The 26,355-nt window shown below is 36.1% G+C and overlaps 1 protein-coding gene across 15 annotated transcripts in view; it reads right to left on the bottom strand.

Annotated features, from left to right (window-relative positions):
* The window catches only part of SUGCT (succinyl-CoA:glutarate-CoA transferase), a 429,352-nt gene that overhangs the window by 379,662 nt on the left and 23,335 nt on the right, over positions 1–26,355 (bottom strand). For 12 of the 15 annotated variants that reach the window (XM_040689369.2, XM_040689382.2, XM_003640712.6 and 9 more), the window contains exons 7-8: positions 6,892–6,983; positions 865–1,008 (exon numbers count right to left, since the gene is read on the bottom strand). In XM_040689369.2, the coding sequence (XP_040545303.1) occupies positions 865–1,008; positions 6,892–6,983 (236 nt within the window). The remainder of the gene's footprint in view (positions 1–864; positions 1,009–6,891; positions 6,984–26,355) is intronic. The other 3 variants (XM_046936920.1, XM_025147570.3, XM_046936875.1) reach the window with 1 other exon arrangement.

The raw sequence follows: 26,355 nt of genomic DNA, 5'->3' as shown, positions 1-26,355 counted from the left end.
GTGAAATTTCACAAAGATAGGGCACTTTTTTTTTTTTTTTTTTTTTTTTTTCACAGCCAAAGCTGCCTTAAACAACAACAACAAAAAAAAGATTCTAAGGGCAACTGTGCTGACAAAGCAGGATGAATTAGGAGTTGCACCAACACACAGCCTCAATTCTTTCTACTTTCATCATTTGATAAAATGCCAAATAATAATCCAGAAGAGTCCATTAAAAAGCCAAAACTCAGCAGAACAGAGAATGACATAACAGATGTTCAAATGCAATTTTAAGTTCTCATTATTAGTTGTATATGATACAGCTGTCGTCATCAAAACATCTCTGTCTCTCCATTTTGATGAGATTTCTCTACAGCATGCCTAGAGAAAATGCTGCATATTCACACTTATTTTATTCCCTATTTTCCAGAGTCAGTAGGCAGAATCCTCAGATTAGATTACTTTGATACTTCAGTGATCCTTGATTACTTGATAAACTCTGCTAGTTACATTGCCCAGTGCCAAGTCCTCCCTTCCAATGGTGGTTTCACCATTTATTCTTGTCTTTCTTCAACCACCTACTACAACTGCTTGCTATCTCTATGTGATCAAAGCCTTGATTAAACTGTTTTTAGAGAACATGGAGGTCTTCTCTAAAAAATGAAAAACAATAATATTGCTGTAATAACTATCACCATGTGAAAAAATAAAATGGTCACTGCCAGAGTGGCATAATGAGGTAGCTGTCACTGACACAATTATTTTCACTAGTATTGTTGTCATAAATTATACTTATTAATTTGCATTAATTTATATCAAAATAGTGGATTTAGGTTCAAACATCTTAAAAACTGAGAACAGTTAGCGTGTTTTTTAAATTCCTACCTGAGATGACAAGAGATTACAGTCAATGTGCATTCCTTTCCCCGTCTTATACTTCTGAAGCAAGCCAGCCATAATTGCTCCACATGCATACAAGCCAGTAGCAAGATCTGTCATGGCTACTCCTACTCTAACTGGTTCACCACCCTAAAGAAAAGGAAGACAACACTCCAAATGAAATAAAAATAAACAGAAAACAAATAGAAATGAAAGGAAAAGGAAGAAGAGGAAATAAGCAAAGCATTACTTTGTTTTAGTATGTTCCACATAATTCTTATCACAAAAAGTGTTTACACGTTTCTTCATTGCAAGCAACAATAGATAAAAGCACCTTTGAATGAACCAAAACATAAAAGCTACCCCTGAAAGAGGTATTCTTGCAGTATTTACACAGTTCCATACATCAAGATGCTGCAAAGCCTGTAAAGTGTAAATTACTTTTTATGCTTCTTGCTCTAATTTTGTTCTCAATAGAAAAAATTATACTTTGAAGATATAAAAATCAGTTATTTTAAGACTGCTACATATGAATTTGTCGTCTTGATTCTTAGTTCCAGCACTTTCTCCATCAAGTACTAACTTATCTAATCTTTCAAGGCTAACACTTCCTTTGCCTCAGTAAAATGTTAGCCTTTATTTATAAAAGATATTTTCACAATTTCCTCTTACAGAACACTCCTATACTTAAGAAGTCAAACTACTAGCACTATATTGCTTTGTTATTTTTAACATTGGCTTTCTGGAGCAGTCTGCACAATTTCCATTCTTCCTTAGTGTGCCTAATAAGATAATTCAGCAACTATCATCCCCCTCCTCCCCTAAATCAATTTCTAATGTCCACCATGTGCCTTTTTGTGACAGGATGCATTCTCTAACTAATGTGAAATAGATTTATTTACATTTTCATGTCTGTCCTGTGGAACAAGAGATACAAAGCTGCTTTATGTGAACACTGAAGCTTCACATATCCAGATATACCTTGCTTTCTTTGTAAAACTTCTCATCGCAGATAGAGATTGACAGCACACAGTACTTCTGTAGCTAAGATTATACTAGCTTCCTGTGCAAAGTAAGGATCTATAAAATAGCTTTTCTTCAAATAGATCATTTTAAAAGAAAGTCTATCCTCACTGACCCTGAAGTGATGTTACTCTTCTGGTAGAAGGACAAAACAACTTCAGGTAAGAGAAAAAGGGCTGGCTTGAACCCCAGTTAGGGGCAGCCCCAGGACATACCATTTGCGTGCTTGAAGATACAGAAGTTAACTCCAGTGCTTTGCTATTGCAAACTTGCCACTAGTTTACATTTTTATTCATGATAGCCTCAATGAATTTTGGAAGATTCCTTTCCTGATTTTTTTTTCCCCTTTGACATAACTTCTCTTCCCAGTTTTACATCAGCAATACAAAAAGTGATCCACTATAAATGGAAATTGTTTCGAAATGACATGCACAGTAAATGTATTAATAAAAGTCCAGTAGTCCTGACAGAATGGAAATAACTTGCTGAAGCTAATATTAACCAGCAAGGGCTATATTTTTTTTCAACAGCTCTGAACTGTATACTACGTGTACTCTTTTGTTGTCATTTTTTTTTAAGCTGAAGAATGGCCCCTCTGGTACTGTAGATTCTAATCATGTTTTGCTGTCTAGTGTCCAGTAAAATAGAAAATCCTGCTTCAACAAGAAAAAATGCTCACTGAATATGCTGCAGCACCATAAAGCTATCTAGCACTGTATGTAATGATCCATTTGGAGATGTAAAGGGAACTTGTATCCAAATTGTTTTTATTTACGTTCAAATTATTGCCCTAATGAACTTCATGAAATTTTCAAAGGAATATTCACCTGATGCTGAATATGTTAAAGTAAAAGCTTTCTGTTCATCAATAAGAAACTTGAATGCAGTGTTTAACCAATAAAGTATCTATAAATTATGTCTTCCAGGACAATAAAATTGTCATCAGTATAAACTCAGTCCTTTTTGCATATTTTAATTTACAGTTAAAAAAAAAAAATAACTGAACCTGGTCCGAAGCAGTAACTTTCATTTCAAAATGTATTTGTGGTACAGATTTATATAAAATGGGTTTGAAGTTTTCATACGCACTGGAATTTCAAATTTAACAGGTGTCATAACATTTCTAATACAGAGGTAATCAAGTACATGTGTATAAGTTGAAACTCCATGCAGATTTCCTTATCTGCACATAAAAACATGATTTAAAGATAGCATTTTACAGTAAATATGTTTGGTTTAGTCAACAAAAGCACAAGTACAGCTGTTTGTGCCTTTAACTCTTCAATATTGCAAAAGCTATAGTTTGATTTCAAGATTCACAAGACAACTTATCTTGGAAGCCTTTCAAAACAGCCAGCATTAAGTCATTTCAGTTACTGTTACTACTTAGAAAAAATGGAAAAAAGGTAAGATTCCCAAAATTTCCTCATGTAGGAATCTTCTCTCATTTCTCAAATAATCAGATGAAAAATGCACATAATCTTGCACTCCTTTCAACAGTTCTACTCCGTGTGTTAAATGTGATATTACTGTGTATTTTTGGCACTTTCCACTTTCATATCACATTTTTAATTATTTCACTATCTAAAATACAACTTGGAAAAAATAAACATTTCCACTGTGACCTACTGCCTCAAAGTAAGTGTTATACATAGTATTGCAGGAAATGTTATGTATGTGATCAACTTAATGAAGGTTTACGCTTTACTCAAATTCCTGTGCTAGTAATACAGAGATTTCATAGTATAATACTGAGATTTACTGACTAGAGGCATGGCTGCTCAGTATTCAATAAAGGTAAGTCAACAGCAACAGAAAACTTCCTTAGAAATTATTTCAGCCACCTGGCTACTGATTTAGAGTAAAACTTACAATATTAAATTTCTCAAAAATGTAGTTCTCATTGCTGTGAATTCTATCAATTTTAGAAATGTCAAGTACAGAACATAATTTTACTATCCTATGATTAAAATGCTTTGTATGGTGCTATAAATAAAAATAAATAAATAAAAAAGCTGCTATCAAAGTACTGCCTGCTATCCTATTATGATGGCCCACAGTGTCAGAGGTGGATGTTGGTGGCATGGCAGTAGAGGTTAAACCTTCCTGCAAATATTCTGTTACATTTTGTTGTCATGAAACAGATGGCAGCAGAGAGACAGTCTAACAAAATGACATCTGACATGGAAGCGCATGCAAAATAAAAGTCTGTCATGAATTCCTCTGTGCAGAAAAAATTGCACCCAATGACATTCTTCGATGCTTCATGAATGTTTATAGAAACCGAACAGTGGATGTGAGCACAATGAAGTGGTGGGTGGAGCGTTTCAGCAGTGGCAGAAGTGACAGTGGGTCACCTACACTGGTGCAGATTTTCACAAGCATGGTATGCAGGCTCTTGTTCACCACTGGCAAAAATGAGTAGCTAATGGTGGTGACTATGTTGAAAAATACTTTTCTGTAGCTGAGAATTTGTTCTGTCAAAGAGTGTCATTTTGTTCTTTGTATCCTGTGTAATTTCCATGGAAATAAAAAAGAAGTATTACTTTCAGATCAATCTACTCATACATTGATGTACCTTAAAATTAAGCAACTCACTGATGTACGTAGACATCTTTTTTCTGCTCCCCAACGTTGTAGTTTGTTTACTACATCTAAGACCTCTGCGGTACTGCAAGCACACTAAACAGCTTGTCTATTAAAAAGAAGTTTGTACAGAGCACTGTTATACTGATATTATTATGCTGATTAAGTACAGCTACTGCAAGACAATACAAAAATGTAATAACTTTTCTTTCTTTTTTTTTATCAGTTTACAAGACTGACATTTTCAGTTGTCTTACTGTAAGAAAAAAAAGAAATTATAATCTAGTTTACTACAGTATGCTCAAAAGGAACATGCTTCTTTAAGAACTTTATGTACAAATTCTTGTTATTAGGCAAAAAATAATAGTTTAATTAAAAAAAAAAGCCACAAAAGTGAGCAAGATTCTTTTTTCTTCTTAACTTCGGTCATTTCCCTACATATTGCCTGAAATAAGCTTTTCCTACATTTTTTCATATCTGGCTCTATTGAGAATTCAAAAATACTCAATAACATGCACAAATGTAGGACATGGGAGTTTTAGTTGAAAATACTACATTTTCAAGCAACCATACAGTATGATTTTAAAACCATTTTAGTCAAATTTCACTATAACAAAAGGCACACACATCTTCAGAGCTACTGACCACTTAAGTCTTGGAAACAAAACTGTCCCTCTGTACAACAAAAAATATTATATTCAGAAACTGATAAAATATATGACCAACTGCAAATGAAAAATAAATAATAAAGCATGCCCTAGCATGTTTATTTTAATCACGCCAGAGATTTGAATTCACTGTTAAAAGTCCCTAGTGAATAGATGAAACTGTTATCAGTAATGATTAGATGATTTTTTATTACATTGCCTCAAGTCCTGGGGAGGCGATACCAAAATCTGGATTTGCAGTGTAGATCTTAACACAATCTTTTAATTAAATCCATCTTCATAAATATCACTGAGTAATATTGCTCTCATAGCACTTGTAGTTTCCATCATTCACATACCTAAAAGCCTTACAAGAGCCCTGCATTTTGGTTTTTGTTGTTGTTGGTTGATTGGTTGGTTTGTTCCCCTCAAATTTTCAACATCAGTTCCTTTATTCGGCTGGAACTACTGCTATTCGTCCTTCTCTAACTCTTACTACTTCTACCTAATTTTGCATGGTACATTTTGAAGAGGGCATGAAATTTTTGGCATTGTATTAGAAGCATTGACCACTCTACAGTGACCGTGCTCAATCACTGGTTAATACATATGTGCCTTACATACTTGAAGAAAAGTATCTTTAAGGACCACATTCAACTTCATCTTCTTGTATTCTAAGGTGGGACGCCTTATGTATCAACATAGCAGCAATGTGCTTTTTGTGTTTTTGTTTTTAACTTCTTCATAGAAAGGAGTAGAATAATTCTCTGGAGCACAGAGTTCTGATGCTTCCCACTGTTTTTGGCAGAAAATTAGTCCACTGGCAGAATATCATTCCTACAATAATGGCCAGATCATCATACTAAGCATTTAACAATCCACTCAACAAACAGGAAGATTTGACACTAAGTACAGAAACTTGATGTGTTCCTTGCTTATTCAGGGCAGGTAAGAATCATACTCTAAAGATCTACACAACTGTTTCCAGACTATTAGGAGCATGGATGACTATCTAGTGGTTGTGACATAGAGAACAGACTTGTAGCACTCTCTCTCTCAGGAAATTACATTTGGAGACCTCATTACCTATAGGTGATTCAAGGACAGCTTAAGCAAAGACCTATTTCACCAGCACTTTTCTCAAAGTTAAAGATTCATATTCTACGTATACCCGTAATCCACATACTAAGCTACCCCTGTACTGCTTTCTGTGCTGCTGTATCATCCAACAATCTTGGATACTAGTGGGAATAGCAGCACACAAAGCTTTTCCAGAGCCACTAATAGTATGTCTGCAAATTTTCAGGCAGGGTGATTGAAAAGTTAAAAGTTATCTGGATGGTTTCACAATTTAAATTTTTAAAGCTCTCATGCATCTGCTATATCAAAGCACAGGTGAGGCTTTCAAAAAAGGTGTGGTTTCATTATCCAGCAGTTAATCTGCCTATTAAAGTTACTGAAGTGACTGTGAAAGTCACACGGATTAGCTTAAGTATTGACAATTTATTCACTGGAAATTTAGGATGCCATTTTTCTTTTCATTGTGCTGTCATCATTTTCTGTTTCTCAGGCACTGACTTAGTTTTTAAGGCTGGAATGAGAAACCTCATGGGCAAAAGTACTGCTGTCTTATTAATTTCACAGAGATAAGGCCTCTTGTTGGACTGTGGAGGGCATACATAGCAGAGGTGTTAACAAAAGCTAGCTAACACCACAATGTGATTAGTACATGGAGTATGTCACAGATTCTACTAAATTTAAAAGTTGAGCACTGTACCTCGTGCCCTGTGATATGTGTGAGACCAGAAATGGCAGCTGCAATGGAGTCATATCCACCTCTCTGAACCATTGGACCAGTCTGTCCATAACCTAAAACAGAAAGAGTGCAAATAGTAATTCAACCAAGGACCAGTGCAAAAAACACTTCTTACTACTTCAGAATAAAAAGGAACAAATATTTCTCATTTCTGTTCACAAGTTGTCCAGACTGTAAAACCAATTAACGCTATTTTACTTATTCCTGGCACAGTGTTAAGTGTCTGTTTCTATCCTGTGCAGGCTGGTGATGCATTTGATCTTAATTCTGGACAGATTTGGTATCTCCACTTTACTTCATCATGTTCTTCCAAAAAACACTATGAAATTTTCATTGAGGTCTTCCTGGATCAACTGAAGAGGTTACCAAATACAGAATTCAGTTCAACCTCCCTGACAGGTATTATCACCTGTCAATCACAATACAGTCAAACAATTTAAGGCTGAAATTAGAGACCGTTACTCTACTGCTGTGCCTGTATAATGCAAACAGCCAAGGCTAATTTCCTTTTGCTCTTTCTTTCACAGAACTAGTAAACACCACCAACATGAGAGCCAACAGGGAAGCTTCTCCTGGAGAAGCTAGCAGCCTGTGGTTTGGACAGGTATAATCCTTGTTGGGTAAAGAATTGGCTGGAGGACCAGGCCCAGAGAGAGGTGGTGAATGGAGTTAAATCCAGCTAGTGACCGGTCACGGGTGGTGTATTCCCAAGGCATTGGTACTGGGGCCTGTCCTGTTATGACACTGAGCTGGGAGGAAGTGTCTGTCTGGGAGTAGGAGGACCCTTCTGAGAGATCTGGATAGGCTGGATTGCTGAGCTGAGGCCAATAGGACGAAGTTCAACATGACCAAGTGCTGGGTCCTGCACTTTGGCCACAACAACCACGGGCAACCCTGCAGGCTTGGAGCAGCGTGGCTGGAAGACTGTTTAGAGGAAACAGACCTGGGAGTATTGGTCAATGCTTGGCTGGACATGAGCCAGCAGTGTGTCCAGGTAGCCAAAAAGGCCAATGGCATCCTGGTTTGCATCAGAAATAGCATTGCCAGCAGAAGCAGGGAGGTAATTGTCCCCCTGCAATCAGCTCTGCTGAGGCCACACCTCAAGTACTGTGTTCAGTTTTGGGTTCCTCTGTACAAGAAAGACACTGAGGTCCGGGAGCACGTCCAGAGAAGAGCAACAAAGCTGGTAAGGAGTCTGGAGCACAAACTGTTGGAGAAATGGCTGAGGGAACTGAGATTGTTTAGTCTGGAGACAAAAAGGCTCAAGGAAGACTTTATCGCTCTCCACAACTACCTGAAGGGAGACTGTGGCAAGGCTGTGGTCAGTCTCATCTCCCACATAAATAGTGATAGGAATAGAGGGAATGGCCTCAAGTTGCACCAGGGGAGGTTTACGTTGGGCATTAGGAAAAACTTCTTCTCTGAAAGAGTGGTTAAGTGCTGGAATGGGCTACCCAGGGAAGTGGTTGAATTACCACGGGTGGAGGTCTTCAAAAAAACATTTAGATGTATTAAGGTACCTGGTTTAGTGGGGAAATACTGGTAGTAGGTGGATGGTTGGACTGGATGATCTTGAAGGTCTTTTCCTACCTTGGTGATTCTATGATTCTAAAAAGTATTTGAACTCTAATAGAAACCATCAAGCCCTTATAAGTCAGAGATTTAAGTTTCTACTCCTTAAAGAGGTAGCAAATTCAAAAGTTATTCTCATGCTTTCTTTTCTCTTTTCAGAAATCTCTAGCAGAAATACCCTAATTAAAGGAGCAAACAGTTAGGAGCTGTTACAGACACGACTCTTATGACTGGCACTTGTAATACAAAGTTTCTGTATCACTCCGATCTGTGAGGACAGCATTAAACTAAACATACAGATAGACAGATAGATCATCAAGTACAAGAAAAAAATCTCTCAGTCTCCCAAATTCCTTTTATTTTTTCTCCCTAAATAACACTCTGGTAGCCTGCTTGGTAGATGTGACAGTCAAGATTGGGTTTATTGGTTGCAGCACAAAATTAAAAATTGTTACACGTAAAGGTAACCACCTTCAATTCCTCCATTTGGATCAGTGTTATTTAGTACAAAATTCATAAGCAGCTGCTAAAATACACTGCAAGATATTAATGATCACTTCTGAACTGCAGTTGACGTACTTTGTTACTCCAATTACTACTCATTAATTCATACCAAGCAAAACAATATCCCACAAATATATTGATTTCCATCATTGTGCAACAGAATACCTAATTACCTGCTAGGACATTTTTCTAGGACATCTGGGAGCCAAGGAGGAGCCCAGTTTCTATGCTCAGTGTTACAAGGAACACCAGGATACTAAAGCCAGCACAAGGACTTTATCAACAAAGACACAAAACAAGTATCTAAGAAGAAAGGATTCACACTTTTCTTATATTCAAATCTACAGCACACTGACTTTAATCACAAATGAGAAGACAAAACTACTAGTTTATCCAGTGTTATTAAAAATTGTTTCTCTGACAATGGCTGACTAGAAGATCCTAAAGAGCAATTAGTGGCCTTTCCTCTCATATCAACACAGCTAAAAAAAAAAAAAAAAAAAAGTGTGTTGATTTTCAAGCATAACTCGACTTGCAAATAAAATATTGGGTCCACACAAAAATGCTCTGAATGGCTCATCGTTATCTCACTGAGATGAAATGGAGCATTAAAATCATTTAAATATGTGTGGGTCCACTTCAAAAACAAAATCTTGCTCAATAATAATAATAATAATAATAAATACTCATAACAACTTTAATTAAGTAGTGAAAAGCATATTGAAGTCAGTGCGAAATTATGCACTGGTCTGAGTTATTAACAAAGAAAAGTCATCTCAGCACGTCTGCTCACACAAATGTTTTCATAAACAGAAAACATCTGAAAATTAAACATTTAGTACATAGACAAAAACAATTATGTTTTTTTGCAATGCTCTTCTGGTAATGACAAACATCCATCCTTTAAACACTAAATTGAGGAAAGGTGACAGGCAAAATTTCACACATTTTTCTAGCAGCATTTTAGAAATGTTGATTTTAAGTCCTTTTCCACACATGACAACAGCCTGATTTCAAGACAGGAATTATTTGATGCCTCTCTGGTTAATTTACAGGTCCTAAAGGAGTGTCTAATTGGTTTTCAAAAGTCACAAAGAATTAAAAAGGAAAGATACATAACTCTGGTTTTGATTTAAAGTCTGAACTGATGAAGCTAGCGTAGAGGCAAAAATCTATTGTAGATGGTGTGGCACAGAGCCTGTTAACTGTCTGGGAGAAAAAGAAGCCATCTAACTATAAAAGTTAAGTGACAATTAACTATTTCTAAAAATGAAAGATCTTATTATCTGGACAAAAAAAAAAAAAAACCACAAAAGCTGAACATTAGTGAGTAAATGACACAGGTCAATGGAGGAACCCTGTGCAGATGTTTTAGAAATAACTAGGAATACAAAAAGAGAAGGCTTGAAAGTGTATGGGAGCTGTTGAATCACAGCCTGAACCTTGGATTGATCACCTGAAGCAATCACCGAGTCAGCCACAGGAGTGCAGGTGAAGGTAATTCACCTGTGTGACAGGAAGGGTTGGAGCCTGGCTCCACCTCTCTTAGACCCCATTTTAGGGCTGACTGCCACTGAGGAAGGATCTCTTTCTGGAGATTGCTTCTCTTGGAGTTTTTTCTCCAAGCCTAGGACATGGGTGAGCATATTCATTTATTTCCAATTATCCCTTTCCAACGTGATAATCTTTCTAGCTGTATGATCTGTGGATACCAATCTGACCACATCACTCTGTATATTTGTTGATTATACAAAAGAGAGCATATTTACATTCAGAAAATCATTAGTCTGGTGGACAGATCTCACCATAATACACATATATGTATATTTATATTTAAAAATATATATATTTAAATATCACCTGAAGTATCTAGTTGTCCAAAAAAGCTGTGTTCACATTTGAATTCACTGTGCATAGGCACAAATTTGCAACCAAACACAGTTAAGCCTAAAAATAGGTTCCAGCTTAGAATAACATAGTTCAGGCCTTATCAACTTTAACCAGTAATTACAGACAGAAGAGGCTTCAGAGAGGCAGTCTCTGAAGAGAAAACAACACAGCTGATTATGCTCTTGCTCTGAACTGCCTTCTAGTGAATTGTAGTATCAGAGAATTTTAGTTAGATCTTAATTGAAAATTTCCAAAATAATTTCAGTTGGAGAAGGGAATGCATGAATACTTGGCTTCATAATATACATATCTCCATTGTCTGAGTTTGAGAAAATATTTAAGGTTTTTGATTCCTGTAAAATGGAAACTGGAAATTAAAGGGAAAAAAAAATAAACAGAGGAAATTGTACCCTTGCCCCCTCAAATCCCTATTCTATAATATTGATCTGAGACCTGCCACAGCTTCATTTACCTAGATCTCACAACTGCTTTACCCTGCTGCAAAATACTCATCAGTTCAACAGGTGAGCTGACTGTGGGACACAGTAACACCTAATCAGACCTCCAGGTTTCTCCTAAGAACTGTCACTGTGCACGGGTGCCCAACCTTTTAGCTTGCCTGGGCCACATTGAGTGAAGAAGAAAACTGTCTTGGGCTGCACATAAAATAATATATAACCTAGTTAATGCATATAAGTAACAAAACTTTATATATTTATTTATTTATTATTAAGACATAAGAGGGCAACAAAAACATAGAACCAGCAGGTTGGACACGTATGTTATAAAATGACCAGAAACACAGACTCTAAATGTTCTCTAAAGGACTGCTTACTGAGTAAATTCACTTACACCTACATCTTCCTGAATCTGTCCTGATCCTTCAGCTAAGTCTCTCTTCTGCGTGACAAAGGCTTCCTTAAAACAAACAGAAAGTGACCCAAGAATAAAGAACAAATTGAGCTGTCTACCTTGCATCACCTTAGAGAAAACAAGGGCCCTTGTGATAGGCACGTCCAAAGCGAATGCCATAGCTTTCTGCAAGCAATCCTGTCTTCCTCGCGACATATCAGAAAATAATGGAGCAGTGACTTTGAAGGCTACACTTAGCATCCCCATTTATTCAGAACTTTCCATGTGGCTAAAGACAAATTTGCAGTTGAAATATTAGAGAGAATATTTTTAACTAAGATTGCCTGAATCTCTTTTTGCTAGTATGCAACGCAACATATATTGTATGAATATTTAAAACAAGACGTGTAACACGACAAAGGATACATCCCCTCCCACATATATTGGAGCATACGACAATTGAAGTTGCAGAATAACGCATGAGATGGAAAAGCAGCTAATGTGGATTAATAACGCAGGTCACATCTGTTTTAAAATGCCTGCAGTTTCTTGAAGGGCAAATTGTCAATGTAGAGCAACAACAGAAAGCTCAAGATGCCTAAAAACATTTACATAGTAAAACTGAAAGACAATCAAAATGTATCAAAATAAACACTAAATTACTAAAACTAAAACCCTCATCACAAGTTGAGGGCTTACAGAAGAAGTAACTATGTGAGACAGTAATTGCAATTCGTTGAAGATTTATTTGGTAAAGTGAGTTCTCAGCAAGTAAGCTTCCCATAAACATTGGCAATATATATCCATTTCAGTTAGAGACAGAGGTGAGGCTGTTGCTACTATCTGATTAAATTACAGCACTGTTAGGACATCACAGCAATTGCTGACAAATGGGAGGACTGAGTATTTATAACGAGAAAGATCAGAGAGACCTAGCAAAATAAAGACACTCTTCATTGGGAAATAAAACTTTGCCATTTATTAGAAGTTGGAGACACATTCCTGCCCTAATGAAATGGAGCCAATTAATATGAAACAGAAGCCACCTCTGACATCATGAAGGTAATCATTTCTGTGATTAGTGTGCGAGTGCCATGTGAGGGCACTCAAGCTTTGAAACATACCACAGGAAAAATGATAATATTTACAGGCATCATACAGGGTTATTTTTTTCCCAAATTTTTACATGTCATAACAAATGACTGCTAGTTTATCCACTTAAGTACAATCAAAATTGTTAGAATATATTTATCACACAAGACACACTTTGCTATGGAATCTGCACTAAATAATTCTGTTCTGGGACAGAAATAAATATTATGAAGTGAGAAAGGTCAGGCTGAAGATTAGGAAAAATGCAACAACGGTAAAAGCTGTTAGGCTGCACAAAAGTGTTATTAGTGAAGCAGCCAAATGCCAGATGCTCAAAAATGTCACATTAAATTTAAAAATGCTAGCAAAAACTGTTTCCAAAAAAAGCTCTGTCAGAAAAACAGACTAATGTGTCTTTCCAGGTTGAGCTTTATAATACCATGTAATCTACAACATAGTTTTATTTCATTCTTGCCAGATGACAGTGGGATTTTTAGCTACATTTATGGCAGTCATTCTTCATAAATTTTAAGAAAGCAGGCAAACCAAATAAACAACTTTGTCCCAGACAAACTTCCATGTGTTTGTAGATCATACGCTATTCCAAGTCGCATACTGAACATGCATTTGGACACTCCAGTTTGCTTACTTAGGGGCTACTGATGATATGATGACAGAAATTCCTAACGTGTATAAAAACAGTTCATTCTGACTAGGAGCCACATGCAAACATCTGGGACAAACAGACATCAGTGTGTTGCAATATCTCCGCTTAAACAACATTCACCTTAGAAACAATATTTTTAGGCAGGTAACTTTTGATCTATGTTGGTTTTTTAGAAGGGTTGAAAGTACTTCTTTATTCCTCAGACTGTTGTACACTTGATTTGTATTTGATGAAATTTAACAGTTTCCCTAGGATCCACAGTTTGCACCTTCCAAAAAAGCAACAAAGAAAATAATAATAATAATAATAATAATAATAATAGTAAGCATGATTAACAGCAAAGAACTGGGAAGGAAGAAAAATATAGCATTAGTGCAACACCTGAAACTATCACTCTCATTTCTTTAGCACCATTTGCTTTCAAGCTACTGATGGCCTGGTAATTAGCTTCTACAGGAAAGACTGAATACACTATCATCCTGTGTCATAAAAATAAAAGTCAGCATTTCTCATGATGATCTTTGTGCAAAATATTCAGATCACATGCTAGAGAAAACCAAAAGCCGTCACTTCTGCACTTCTTCATGATTTGATAGAATGATAAAATTTTATAGGACAAAATACAAAACACATTGTACTAAAAGGAGAGAAAAAAACAACACGGAGACACGCTGTCAACACAGACAAATTCCCTGTAGCTCAATTCCCACATGACAAATGACATTATAAAGTCAGTGTGTATAGGATATTCTGAGCAAAACACAGAAAAATATGTTCAACATAGGCATTTCTACAAATAGGGACTAAACACTGTCACAAATTCAATCCAGATAGATGGCTATCCCTGCTGAATAACAAATTAATGAGAAACACCTTTTGAGTTGTTCTATTGCCAAAAGAAAACATTCAATTAAAGACAGCTTACAGCTTTACTTAATAAAGATTAATGAAACAAGGAGAAGAACACAAGCAATTCTCTATAATGAGAAAAGCCAAAATCTAACAGACGTATTATATGAAACTTTGCAATGTCAGAGCTGCCAAAGAAGTTTGCAAAACCAGTACAACTTGGAAAATGCTTGCCATGTGTTGGTCAGAAGGAAAGGAAGTAAAACTTCCTGGGTAGGCAAGCGTATGGGAGATCAGGACTGATATGAAGAAGTTGAAGTCAGAGCAAGCTCTCAGGAGAGATGAAAGAAGTAAAACATAAACTTTAGTCAGCACACATAAAATCTCACCAACAATATGATAAATACATTTCATTTTTCCACTGATGACTGTGAAGTCATACAGTATATCAATTACTTTATTGCTTTTACACATGATGATTTAAGCATTCAAACCAGTATTAAACAATATCATGTGTTATAAATTGGAAGGCAAAGATAAAATAAAATGATTAAATTCAATCATAACTTTCCACCAGTATTTAGCTACTGAAAGACTAGAAGGGGACAAACAGTAACCTCTGCCAGTTGTCCAACTCCATTCAATTTTCATGTGATCTGAGTACCAAACCTCACTCAACTCCTCTAGAAACACCAACCACATTTCTGAGACACAGCCACAGGCCATCTCAAACAATGCAAGTCTGGTTTTCAGTAGACTTGTAACCAGGTCTGGAAGTTCCTGGGACATGTTTTCTTGCTCTTCAACATGCCAAACAAGCCATGAAAGAGCAGTTGTCTCTATAACCCAAACTGCAAGCATCAAAAGAGTGGTCCTATCATTTTTATTTTATTTTTAAGCAACATCAGCTAAAACTTATCACATTAAGGATTTCAAGGCAGTAATTGGTTCCCAATCTAAGTGGAGGTGCTATTATAGATGACCTGAGGAATCAAGTGAAACTCGGTGGCCATGTTCTAAAATCAAGTTCAGTTCAAAGCTTAAGCTCTCAGAATACACTTGGATTAAGTATTCAAACTCCCTCTCACTCCCTGTAAGGAACCTCAGGCAGGACTAAAATTCCGCGTTGCTGTTAATACAAATATTCCTAGCTACATGCCTGTAAAGGTAAGGAATCACTCCTTGTACCCTGCTTAGTACAGTGGATCTTATGAGTCCAAATACTTACATTGTAAAAGCTCATTTTAAAATACTGAGGCCAGCCACTATAAGCAGTATAGCACAGGCATTCCCTTAAACCCATTCAGGTTGTAATACTCTCCCATATAATAACTAATAACATAATAACTAGCTAAATACTGAGGAGAGCTGCCCAGGCAGACTTCTGTGCTGCCTCACCTGCAGGATTATTATCCTGTGACTGAGAGAATTTTAAAGTAACTACATATTTATACATTTATTTTTCACCTGAAGTAACCAACATTCTTTCTAAAGTGGTTAAAAACTCAACAGACCATCACTCGTTGTGACTGCATACATATAGTATTGTTGACAAACAAATCTGTGTAGCCAAGTCCAGTTGGAAGAAACCAATCTGGACTGAGTGGTTCTTTGCATCCATCTCTGGACACACATGTATGTGTACAATAACCATGAACTCTCCCTTAAGATATATTATATAGTCCTTCAAGGGACCTTAATTACTACAAGTTGAAGCTGGGAAAGCATGTCTAAAGCTCAGAATGTCCAAAACAAATCTCTGAAATGTAACTCCTAGAGATTTAATTCCTGAAGATTAAGTCATATGGAATAAAATATATTTTTTAAATTCCAGGCTCTCTTTCCAACCCAATAACTTCACTGATTTTTTATTTTTAGAGCTTGACCATAGCTCTCTGGTTTATACACATATTATGCATATAAACACAAGTTCAATCCTCACTTAGCTCAAAGAATGAGTACCTAACTCTGATTTCTGACATCACAAACAGTAAAATGAGCTTAATTTAGAGTCCTGATATAATATTAATTTTTTATTTGACACGGTGTAGCTGTAATTCCTAACTTAAAGTTTAATTGAAACTGCTGTGGTAGATCAGATGGAAGCAAAATGGTGCAGTATTTTACAAGTATATTAGAGCCTATGTGAATAAAAAGAAAACTTGCGATAAGAGGTCTCTTGGAAATACATATGAAAATGACCTTGAATATTTTTAACATTAGCAGATTCCCTGATTATACTATGCATCGTTGAAAATAATAGTCGCTAATCATTGACGGGAACTTATCATTCAGGGTGGTAAAACAATAAATGCATCTGGTTACTTAAAACAGCTAAACTTAAAAACTGATTAATTTGAAGACTCACTATTTATTGCCTAACTTGAATATTTTTCTACTAACAGATTATTTCAATTTGTTCCTTAGGAATGGTCATACGAGAAAAGAATCTTTCTCTTTATAAAATAAGTATTTGCAGTGGACAATGGATATTCTACATCCATTTTTTCCCATCTAAAAAGCTTTTCTTAAGACAGTTAACATCTAATCAAAGTCTCTGACTCATATCTCATAGATAAGAAATGCCTTCAAAATAAGGAAGGTGCAACCTGTAACAGGATACCAGAGAAAGAAGCGTCTGAACACCTGAACAAAATACTCTTAACAATTCTGGGACATCATCTTCCAAATTTTTTCGAAACTGCAAAAACGTTAATTTGAGACTCTAGACAGAAATAAAAATCTGACAGTCATACATCATATACTCTAAGCAGACACATATTTTCAGTATTTAAAGAAGGTCTACAGAACAGATGAGGAGTAACTCTTCTTCAGGGAGAGTAGTGACAGAACAAGGGGGAACAGTTTTAAACTGAAAAAAAGGTAGATTTAGGTTAGCTGTTAGGAGGAAATTGTTCATTATGAGGGCGGAACAGCTTGCCCAGAGAAGGTGCGGATGCCCTATCCCTGGAAGTTTTCGAGGCTAGGTTGGATGGGGCCTTGGGCAACTGGGTCAGCTGGAAGGTGTCCTTGTTCATGGCAGGAGAGCTGGAACTAAGCAATCTTTAACAACCTTTCTGGTCTGTTCTTTGATACCTGAAAGCCCATATAATCATACAAAGAATACGGCTTTATATGAGAAAGTATCTGGTATTCACAGCTCCATATAATTCTTTTCAAAGATGTATTCTATTAAAAGAGGTTACAGATTTTGCATTCTCCTCTTGAAATGATGGTCAGGACTCACTGCAAGACATAACTGCAATGTACCTGTATTCTGACTGTATAGTATCCATAAGGACTCTACTCCAGTGCAAGATGGCCATCCTATCTACAAGAAAGCTTTTCTTAGTGTTTAAATGAAGTCTTTTTTTGTTTATGTTTAAACAATTACTTCTTGTTCTATTTGTCAAAAACAGATTATTCTGTTCTCTTTACAGGAACATCTACTCACGAGAGGACTGTTTTGCACAGTCCTGTTCTCAGTAGAACCTTACTTTGCAATAAGGTCTACAACTTACAATGACAAAGTTTTCTCCACAAGACAACTTGCAGATCAGTGGGTTTCAGCCAACTCTGACATAAACACTGGAATACAGAATGCTTTTAATGTTCAAGTACGTGGAAAACTGCCAGATATTGCCACCATTTTGGTTTCTGTAGATGACAAAATACAGGCTATTTTTCAACTACTTGTGTCTTCTACACCTGAAACAGTTTTCTTTTTCAGCTACTGGCAAAGGGATTTATTTTATCACAGGATTTTAAAAACAGAAGTAATGAAGACCATGTGCATACTAGGAAACATTTCAGGTCAAAATCAGCTACTTACAGTCTTCCTACCAATCTAATAACATCCACAGAAAACAAAGTGAAGTGACACAACAAAGACAATGTGATCTGTTTCTCTGGTGAAATCTCAAAGCCTCAACATTTTAATCAGTTAAACAAACAAACAAACAAGCTTCAATCGTCATATAAAAAGACTCTCATACATGGGAAAAAAAAAAAAGAAAAAAGGAAAAAAAGATTAATACAGTAACAAAGCAGAAGAGAGGCTTACAAGACAAGAGTCTCCTGGAACAAATTCCTTAGGAAACCAGACAAGAAAAGTTCAGGAATAACAAATAAAATGTTTGGTGATCTTTTCTTGGGTCTTCTTGTCAGATTATTAGAACTCAAGCACAACAAACACTGCTTTACAAAAGCTTACTACATGGCTTATGAAGATGCCTAAAATCTTCCAGCTTTATTTCTGTTAACTTAGCTAGGCACCAGTCCAAGTATAATAGCTACTGAAAAATAAACATTAAACCATCAGTAAGCGTCTTCACAATTGTACTGTGTTGCTATGTTGTTCATACCCAGGATTTCAGTGCCTAATCTGGTTTCATTCACTGTAAACTAACCCAGTGTCAAATCTTACAACTCACAGGCAGTCTTCTATGGTATTCTTCATTAGGACAGAATCCAAAACCTGAAGTTTCAGATATTATACAAAATACTGCCAATTTTAGGGTGGTTACATGTAGACGAAAGAACAAGCTATAAATGTGAAGTCGTAAGAAAGCTATTATTTCTGTGCACAGTTGAAAGTCAATACTTAAAGCAAGGAAGAATTATGACTTGTTCATTAAACTTCGTATATGCTTCTCATACTGAACAAGGAACAGGAACACAAGAGCATTTCAGAATTGCACTCAGTTGAAACTGTTCCTTATGCCTAAATTCACAATATTTTGGACGTTCAGGTTGTGCGTGACCAGAGAAACAGCAGTGGAAAGAACAGCACTGCTAGGTTTTTTAACACAAGTGCAAAAGGCTAGCTAAATCTCAGAACAAAAAACCATGCACCCTACCTGCTGCTGGTCTACTAGCGACAGAAGCAGCACAAGCCCAAAGGGATAGAGTCCCTCAGCTATGATGACCTCCTTCTTGGTGGTGCGTATCAGAGCTGAACCACACAAGGATGTCAATCTCACCAGCAGAGAAGGGAGCCTGTCAGCTTCCATTAGTTTCTCAGAATGTTGTTTTATTTCAATATATCTCCTTTCCATTTCCACCCTTTGCATATTAGTTTGGATTACTGATAGATTTTGGAAGTTCAGTCTCTGTCTTTGCCAGAGCCCTTTATTACTCCAGAGATAGAAGTACATCGTATACTGGCAAAGCAATGCTTGTGCATATACAGCTTTCTGGGCCAAATTACACTATAAACTAGAATGTAAAACTACTTATGGAAATGCACTTCTGAGCATATCAGTGAAAGAAAAAAGTTTTGTCAATATAATAGCATACTTGCTAATGGTTTCTGTCAAAACAGCTACACAGGTCAGTGTTCACACCTCTTCCCATTCCTGAGCAGCACAGCTGTGCTGACAGAAGCCTGTTGTATAGGAAACAGTCCTGTGCTCAGTTCCAAGAAGTTTGACAACCAGCTGAATTTTACAGAAGCCTCCCCACTTTGAATATGTCTGTTTGCTGCTTGCAAAACTAGCACATTGGGATCCCAGAGAAAAACATAAATCCAATGACAAGAATTTAAATAGGAAAATTATCTTTTGGTCCTCCATCCTTCCAACTAACGTAGTTACATCAGTCCTGTGCAAGGTGACATCATTCAAGTTTGCTGTTATTCTGAAACACCCTAAGAAAAAGTACCTTTGTGGTACATTTCAATCACTCCTGAATTGAGTGCACAAGTTTTGTGTATAACAGGCTGAAAAGCATTGTTGCCCTCACCACTAGAAAAACTTAAGACTCCAGTTTGGATTGTCCTCTGAGGAGCCAGGAGTTGACCTCAATGATCCTTGTGGGTCCCTTCCAACTCAGGCTATTCTATAGTTCTGTGAAAAGTCAAGCCCCTTTTACTTTTCCTCCAATTAAGAGCTACCAGACTTGTGTGTTCACGTTTTACTCAACCTTCTGGAAACTTCGTTTTAAAGGTGTTTCTAAGGGGGTTATTTAGCCCTGCCACTGGTATTTGGGCAACAGTTCAATCAATAATGCTCCAGAGGTACAGGAACACAGAAAATCTGTCCTTGTGCCATCTGAGCTGTGCTGATGGGTGTAAAAGTTTAGCTGGTGTCCAAAAAGCACAGAATAGCACAGGAACATGAGAACAAATGCACTAGATCAGACTCAAGGCCCAGCTAGCTACACATTCTGTTTCCAGAAATGGACAAAAACAGATGCCAATATGAACAGGATAATCCTATCTAATATTTTTCTTGAGTACTCTCCCAGCTTCCAACAGTTTGCAGCTGACAGACTTCCTGAACAGGAAGATATAGTTTTAATTTTTTTTTTTACACAGTTCATCTTCAGAGCACAACAAAATTGAAAGGTGAAGTATATGGAACTCCCAAAATCAACTGCTTAGGGATAATGCACATAGAAAACTTGTAAAAGTTTCCACTTAATTTAAGCAGACACTTTCATCTAAATTACAATGTGAATGTGAAAAAAACAATAAAAATCCTGAGGACTTTGAACAACTTTACAAATCCTACTAACTGGACTTCTGAAACAAATGACCTTTAAACAAGAAGTATTAAAATATATTTCACAATGAAACAATTCAAAATAATCCTACTGTTTGTCATCCTTTTATAAGTCTACAATTAACAGGTCATTGTTTCACAGACTTTCTCAGAACAACTTTTGCTTCTAATTAAAATAAATAAATAAAAGAAATCTAAAAATAACTCCATTTTAAGTAAAAACAACATACCCAATATAGAAAAAACTACTGTCCCTAACACAGTCGTATAACGTCTTTTATTAGCGTCCATTAAAGGAGAAGAGGTAAAAACTGGTTTGTAAAAGGACTGCCTTGATATAAAATGGACAGTAAGAAAAGATGGGATGTAGATGGTCTTCACAAGATGAAATCTCCTAAAGAACCTGCACACATAGCTGTGCTTTAGTAGGATAGTAATTAAGACTACGGGTTGGGAAAATAAATGAAGAGCTCCCAGTGGGCCTCAGACCACATTTTCAAATAAAACAGTCAACTGCTAGATCTTCTACTTCCATTCCTACTATAAAATATTTGTTTATTTTATAAATACACATATTTACAAAATCGAAGTTTGATGTGGTCAGGACTGTAGCTTATACTGCATATATGAAGTATTCTGGGAAGAAATGCTTGCCATAAAGTGCCAACCCTGCCAAAGCAGACTTCCAGAATGGAGCTTGCGCCAAGCAAAAGGAGGCCTGGGGACATCACAGGTGACTTACTGGAACAAGTGGGGAACCAGAGGCACATCACTGTCTTAACATTTATTATCAAAATTATGCATGTCCTTAGAACATGATAGTCACTAAATACAAAGTGGCAATTTTCAGACACCTCAGTCATAGTACCACATTCCTTTAATGAATTGTCATCTCTTTATAGAATCTTTCCTTGAGTTTTACATTTCCACAAATCTTTTAGCCCTAAATAAGTACAGAGAGTCCCCTGATGGCACATACTGCTCCTACACAACAAATGGCTGAGGCGGGCAGGCCACAAAAGCACTGCAGCCTGAATCAGCACAGCACTCCAGGGCCATTCACCACATTGCTTTACAGATAGCTCAGCTTTTTCTACATAACACTGCTGAGTTATTTAAATGTATTATGACTGACTTCAAAAGTTCTCTCTTTACAAAAGAATAAAATTACATAAACAGACCAAAGTTGTTCTTTTAGGGAACTACATACCATGTAATATTACCACTGACATCTTATATGACCAAAGATTTTTCAGAACAAGGCACAGATCTGTTTAGATGTCCAGAAAAAAAATCTTAGATTCACATCATGTGGAAGAGTCAGTTTTGTTTTAAAATTTCCCCAAACATTACAAAATTCTGCTTGCAAACATAGTATAATGCAAATACAGATTAAAATTGTCCCATCAGACTTTTTAGCTATTCTATTCATCTGGTGAATACAAGAAATAAGGAATTATAGCTTCAAAAAACTGCCCCACTTCATAGCATCATAGGGTCTTAATTACAAACATACTTGCGAGCATAACGTTTTGTTTAACTTCTTCATGGTTTTTTTTTTCTGAGATTATGGCTCTACATTATTTAACTCTTGTACCTTACAAATTAATGCTCTACTCCCAAACTTTGCAGAAATTCACATGTAGATTGAATATAGTCTTAAATACATCAGAACATTTGATTATATACTGATGATCACCTTAGATATCAGAATAATGATATGTGGGAAGTACAGTAACCTCTTAAAAGCTTCTGCTGCATGCCATGAAGCTGGTTCTTTACTGCAAAAGGAGTCAGTTCTTAATCTGTGTAAACGTGTAGTTTACAAGCAAGCATATTAGCACAGAGCCAAAAAGCACTGATGTCTTCAACTAAATTCTTTCAGTTTGTAAAATCTGCAAGGAAACACTGTGAGATAACCTCCCAAAAACAAGATCATTATTAAATTTTATGATTAAGTTTATTTCATGTCTCAGTCCTGAAGTGTACAACAAACAACTGACACCATGTAGTTTGGTATTTAAAGAGGTCAGAAGTTTCCCAGCTTGTTCAAACACTCTGAAACATAACTCTGCCTGTTCTCATCTGTATATTTATATACATCAATTTTAAGTCTGCTACTGTCTTGCTCTCAAGAACATAAGGCATCAAATTCTGCAGAGTACAAAAAGGCAAACTTTCTCTGCAATGCACAACTATTTTTAAATATCCAGTCTTCCAGCTTCAGATGATTCCTTTATTTAACAGTCTTGAGTAAGAAAAAGGCTAATACTGCACCATCTATTATTTCATCCACTGCTCTTCTATTTCAAATTAATTCTCTCTCAAAACTAGAGACAATGCAATCTGCTGACATCCATGTATAAATTCTTATTTTACTTACTACGTATGAAAAATTTTCATATTTTTTCTTAATATTCATTCTTTGAAATGAACGTTAGCAAAATGTTAGCAAAAAGCAAAATGTTAGCTATTTCTACACGTTAGGTAAAGATCTTTGTTGTTGCTTTCACATTCCATCAGAATCTTCATATAAGTACCACCATATGAAAATTTACGGAATGACTTAGGATCAGAGAGTTAAATGGCCACAGCAGCTTTTATCTGATAATAGTATCATTAAAAAAAAAAGGGGGTGGGGGAGGAGGGAGAAGTTCTGAACTACCTGTCCTAAACAATGTTTCTCACCCATAGTTATTCTCTCAACTTCCTTCACTTGTTCATATCACTTCTGAAATATGGCAACCAAAAGCAGACAGCATTTCAACTGAGAGTACATCAGTGTGGAGTAGAGCAGTCTTCGGACCATGTTTGTTTTAATATAATTCAGTATGCCAGTCTTCCAATACAACATCATGGACTCGTGTTCAAATTTAATTATTCCTCACCATTACATCCAAATCTTCTGAGAACCCCTCTCTCACCCACTGTTCCCCACAGTATCTTAAAAGGACTTAATTATTTCTGATAAAGCACAACACAGTGACCTTGCTTCAACATTTAATTCTACCCTTGTATTTTCTCTGTGCAGACAAATTGGTTAGGGTAATTTCTAATTGTTATCCTGCTGTATCATACACCTGTGCTCCCTTTCTACTTTCTGGACCTTCTGAGCTGCATGGAACTCTCAGGCAATTAAACTGCAGCTCTAATGCCAGGGCTTCATCACACAACTGTCCAGGGGAGTCTGCTGACAGAGAGACTGCTGGCAGTGATTTAAATCTCTGGCTGTGGGAGGAAAAAACGGGCAGAGCTTTTGAGGACAGCTCTGCGTGACTCTTCTCTGAGATAGCCACACTCCCAGAAAGTATTTTAAAGGAGTTTAAATGGTGTAAAGAGAAAATGTCTTCTACCTGTAAATCAGTTCCAGAATCCTCCTGCCCCTAACAATCTAAAACCACAGTAACAAGCCATAGCCCTTAACCAAGTGAGGATTTTGGGGTCATCTTCATGTTATTCCATCACCCACTTGGATCAAAACAAAATATGCAGCAATGTCAGTTCTGAACCACCACCTTCCATTTCAGTGGTGAAATACAAATAGCTATTGTTTATATAGTGTAAAATATAAAATTGTTTCTGACAACTTTTGAACCAATTTTATTATTTGTTCTAAATTGCATTACCTTAGCCTGTCCATGAAAATATTATGGGAGTATCAAGGACTTTAGTACAGTTTTAATAAATGCCACAAAGGTTTCTGTCCAATATTATAGATTGTAATTATATAATCCCAATAATTACTGGTCCCTATGAATCCAGTGTGCTACTCCACTCCTTAAAAAAGTGTTCTCATGGACTATTTTATCCCTAGACCCTGCTCACTAACGTAACAGCTCACTCAGACAACTTCAAGCTATCAAAAAAAAAATGACAGATCAAGTCTTTATTCCATCCATCTTCCAAATGCATAATATAAAAAAGTAACATTTGAGAGCCTTGATTTTCTTTTCAGTACTGGAACAATCTATTTTTATCAAGTCAAGCTCAGGTAGATGTTGCATATTTTTTCCTCCCTCCAAATGCTTTGTTCAATCATTGTCAGTGCTGCCAGTGAGTTCATACTTCTCAGATTGCAAATCTGATATTTTTGTTTATTTAAGAGAGGTATAATGTTCACAGTTTTCCAGACCTGCCTTTTCATTCTCAAACCACATCAAGAACTGCTAGAAGCAAGACACGCAGTTTGTTCTGACAATGCCTCCTTTGACATAGCATTCTGAGTGCAGCATCTTCTACTATTAGAAAACAATAGGTCTGTTGAAAATCTATTTTATTGACGGAAACCATGATACCAATCCTCTTTTTTTTTTGTTTTTCTTTTCTTTTTTGCAGTTCCCAGCTTATTTTATCATCTAATTCTCTCAAATTATTCCCGCTTTGACTAGCCTTTGCCCAGCAAAACATGCTGTGATTGTTTTTTGTTTTTTTTTTTTTATTCTGTTATGAAAATACTGGAGTCCAAGTAGGATGTGCATCAAAATTATAACATTTTATCTTCTCATAAGAAGCAGCTACTAATCATTAGTACAAAACAGATGTACTGGAAAGTACCAAATGCTGGTTATTTTGAGTTATTACTATCTTTTAAGTAGGTGGGTAAAAACCATTTTGCTTCTCAGATTAATTAGAATCACTCAAGATGTATAAGAGATACTTAAATTTGAAGAAATGTGTTCCTTAATTGGTCTTACGCCCTTTAAGTATACACATTTAAAAGGCACATATATAACTATTCCAGATTTACTCATCTGAAAGTCAGATGATACACAATACCTCTACTTTTTTCCATTATTTCCACTTAATTTTTGTCTGTTTATAACACAACTATTTACTAACAAATACAATTAACAGTTTAGTAAAGTTTAATACTTTACAAAGTACTAATCTAAATCTGTAAATTTTTCATTTACAAATGTAAAATCAGAGTTAAGACTAAGTTCTTCAGGGTATAGACTACAGAGTCTGAATAAGTATGATCAGTTACAATAATAAAATTTTAATAAAAGTAACGACTCCTTTTGTTTGTTTGTTTGTTTTTTTTACTTCCTTTTTGTTGAGGTATAAATATTTCTGCATAATAGATCACTGTGCCTTCAATCTCACACATAAATACAGCAGAATGCTCTTTTCCTGCCTGCAGGAGTAAAAATTCTTTAAAAGGCAGAAAATTAAGTGTCATGTTCATGCTTTAAGAAATGGGAGAAAACAGAAAATATTGAAAGAGATTGGGTAACGTCACAAGCAACACACAGAGCAAACTGCTTATGATATAACACATTACTTAGCTTTCTAGAAGAGAAGGTATGAAGAGGAGACAAAAATCTAAGGAACACTAACTTCAGAAAAACCTGTACAAGAGAAAAACACACATAGTTCCATCAAAAATAATAAACGAACACAGCAGGGGAATAGGGGTCGAGAACCTAAGAGAAGAAGCTTTCATCATTCAAGGAAACATACAAAATTCAATGTCTTTCCAAACATATTGCCTTC

Source organism: Gallus gallus, chromosome 2 (assembly GCF_016699485.2).
Source record: "Gallus gallus isolate bGalGal1 chromosome 2, bGalGal1.mat.broiler.GRCg7b, whole genome shotgun sequence".
Classification (NCBI taxonomy): domain Eukaryota; kingdom Metazoa; phylum Chordata; class Aves; order Galliformes; family Phasianidae; genus Gallus; species Gallus gallus.
The sequence above is the reverse complement of the archived record's forward strand: the minus strand, read 5'-3'. Positions and strand labels throughout refer to the sequence as shown.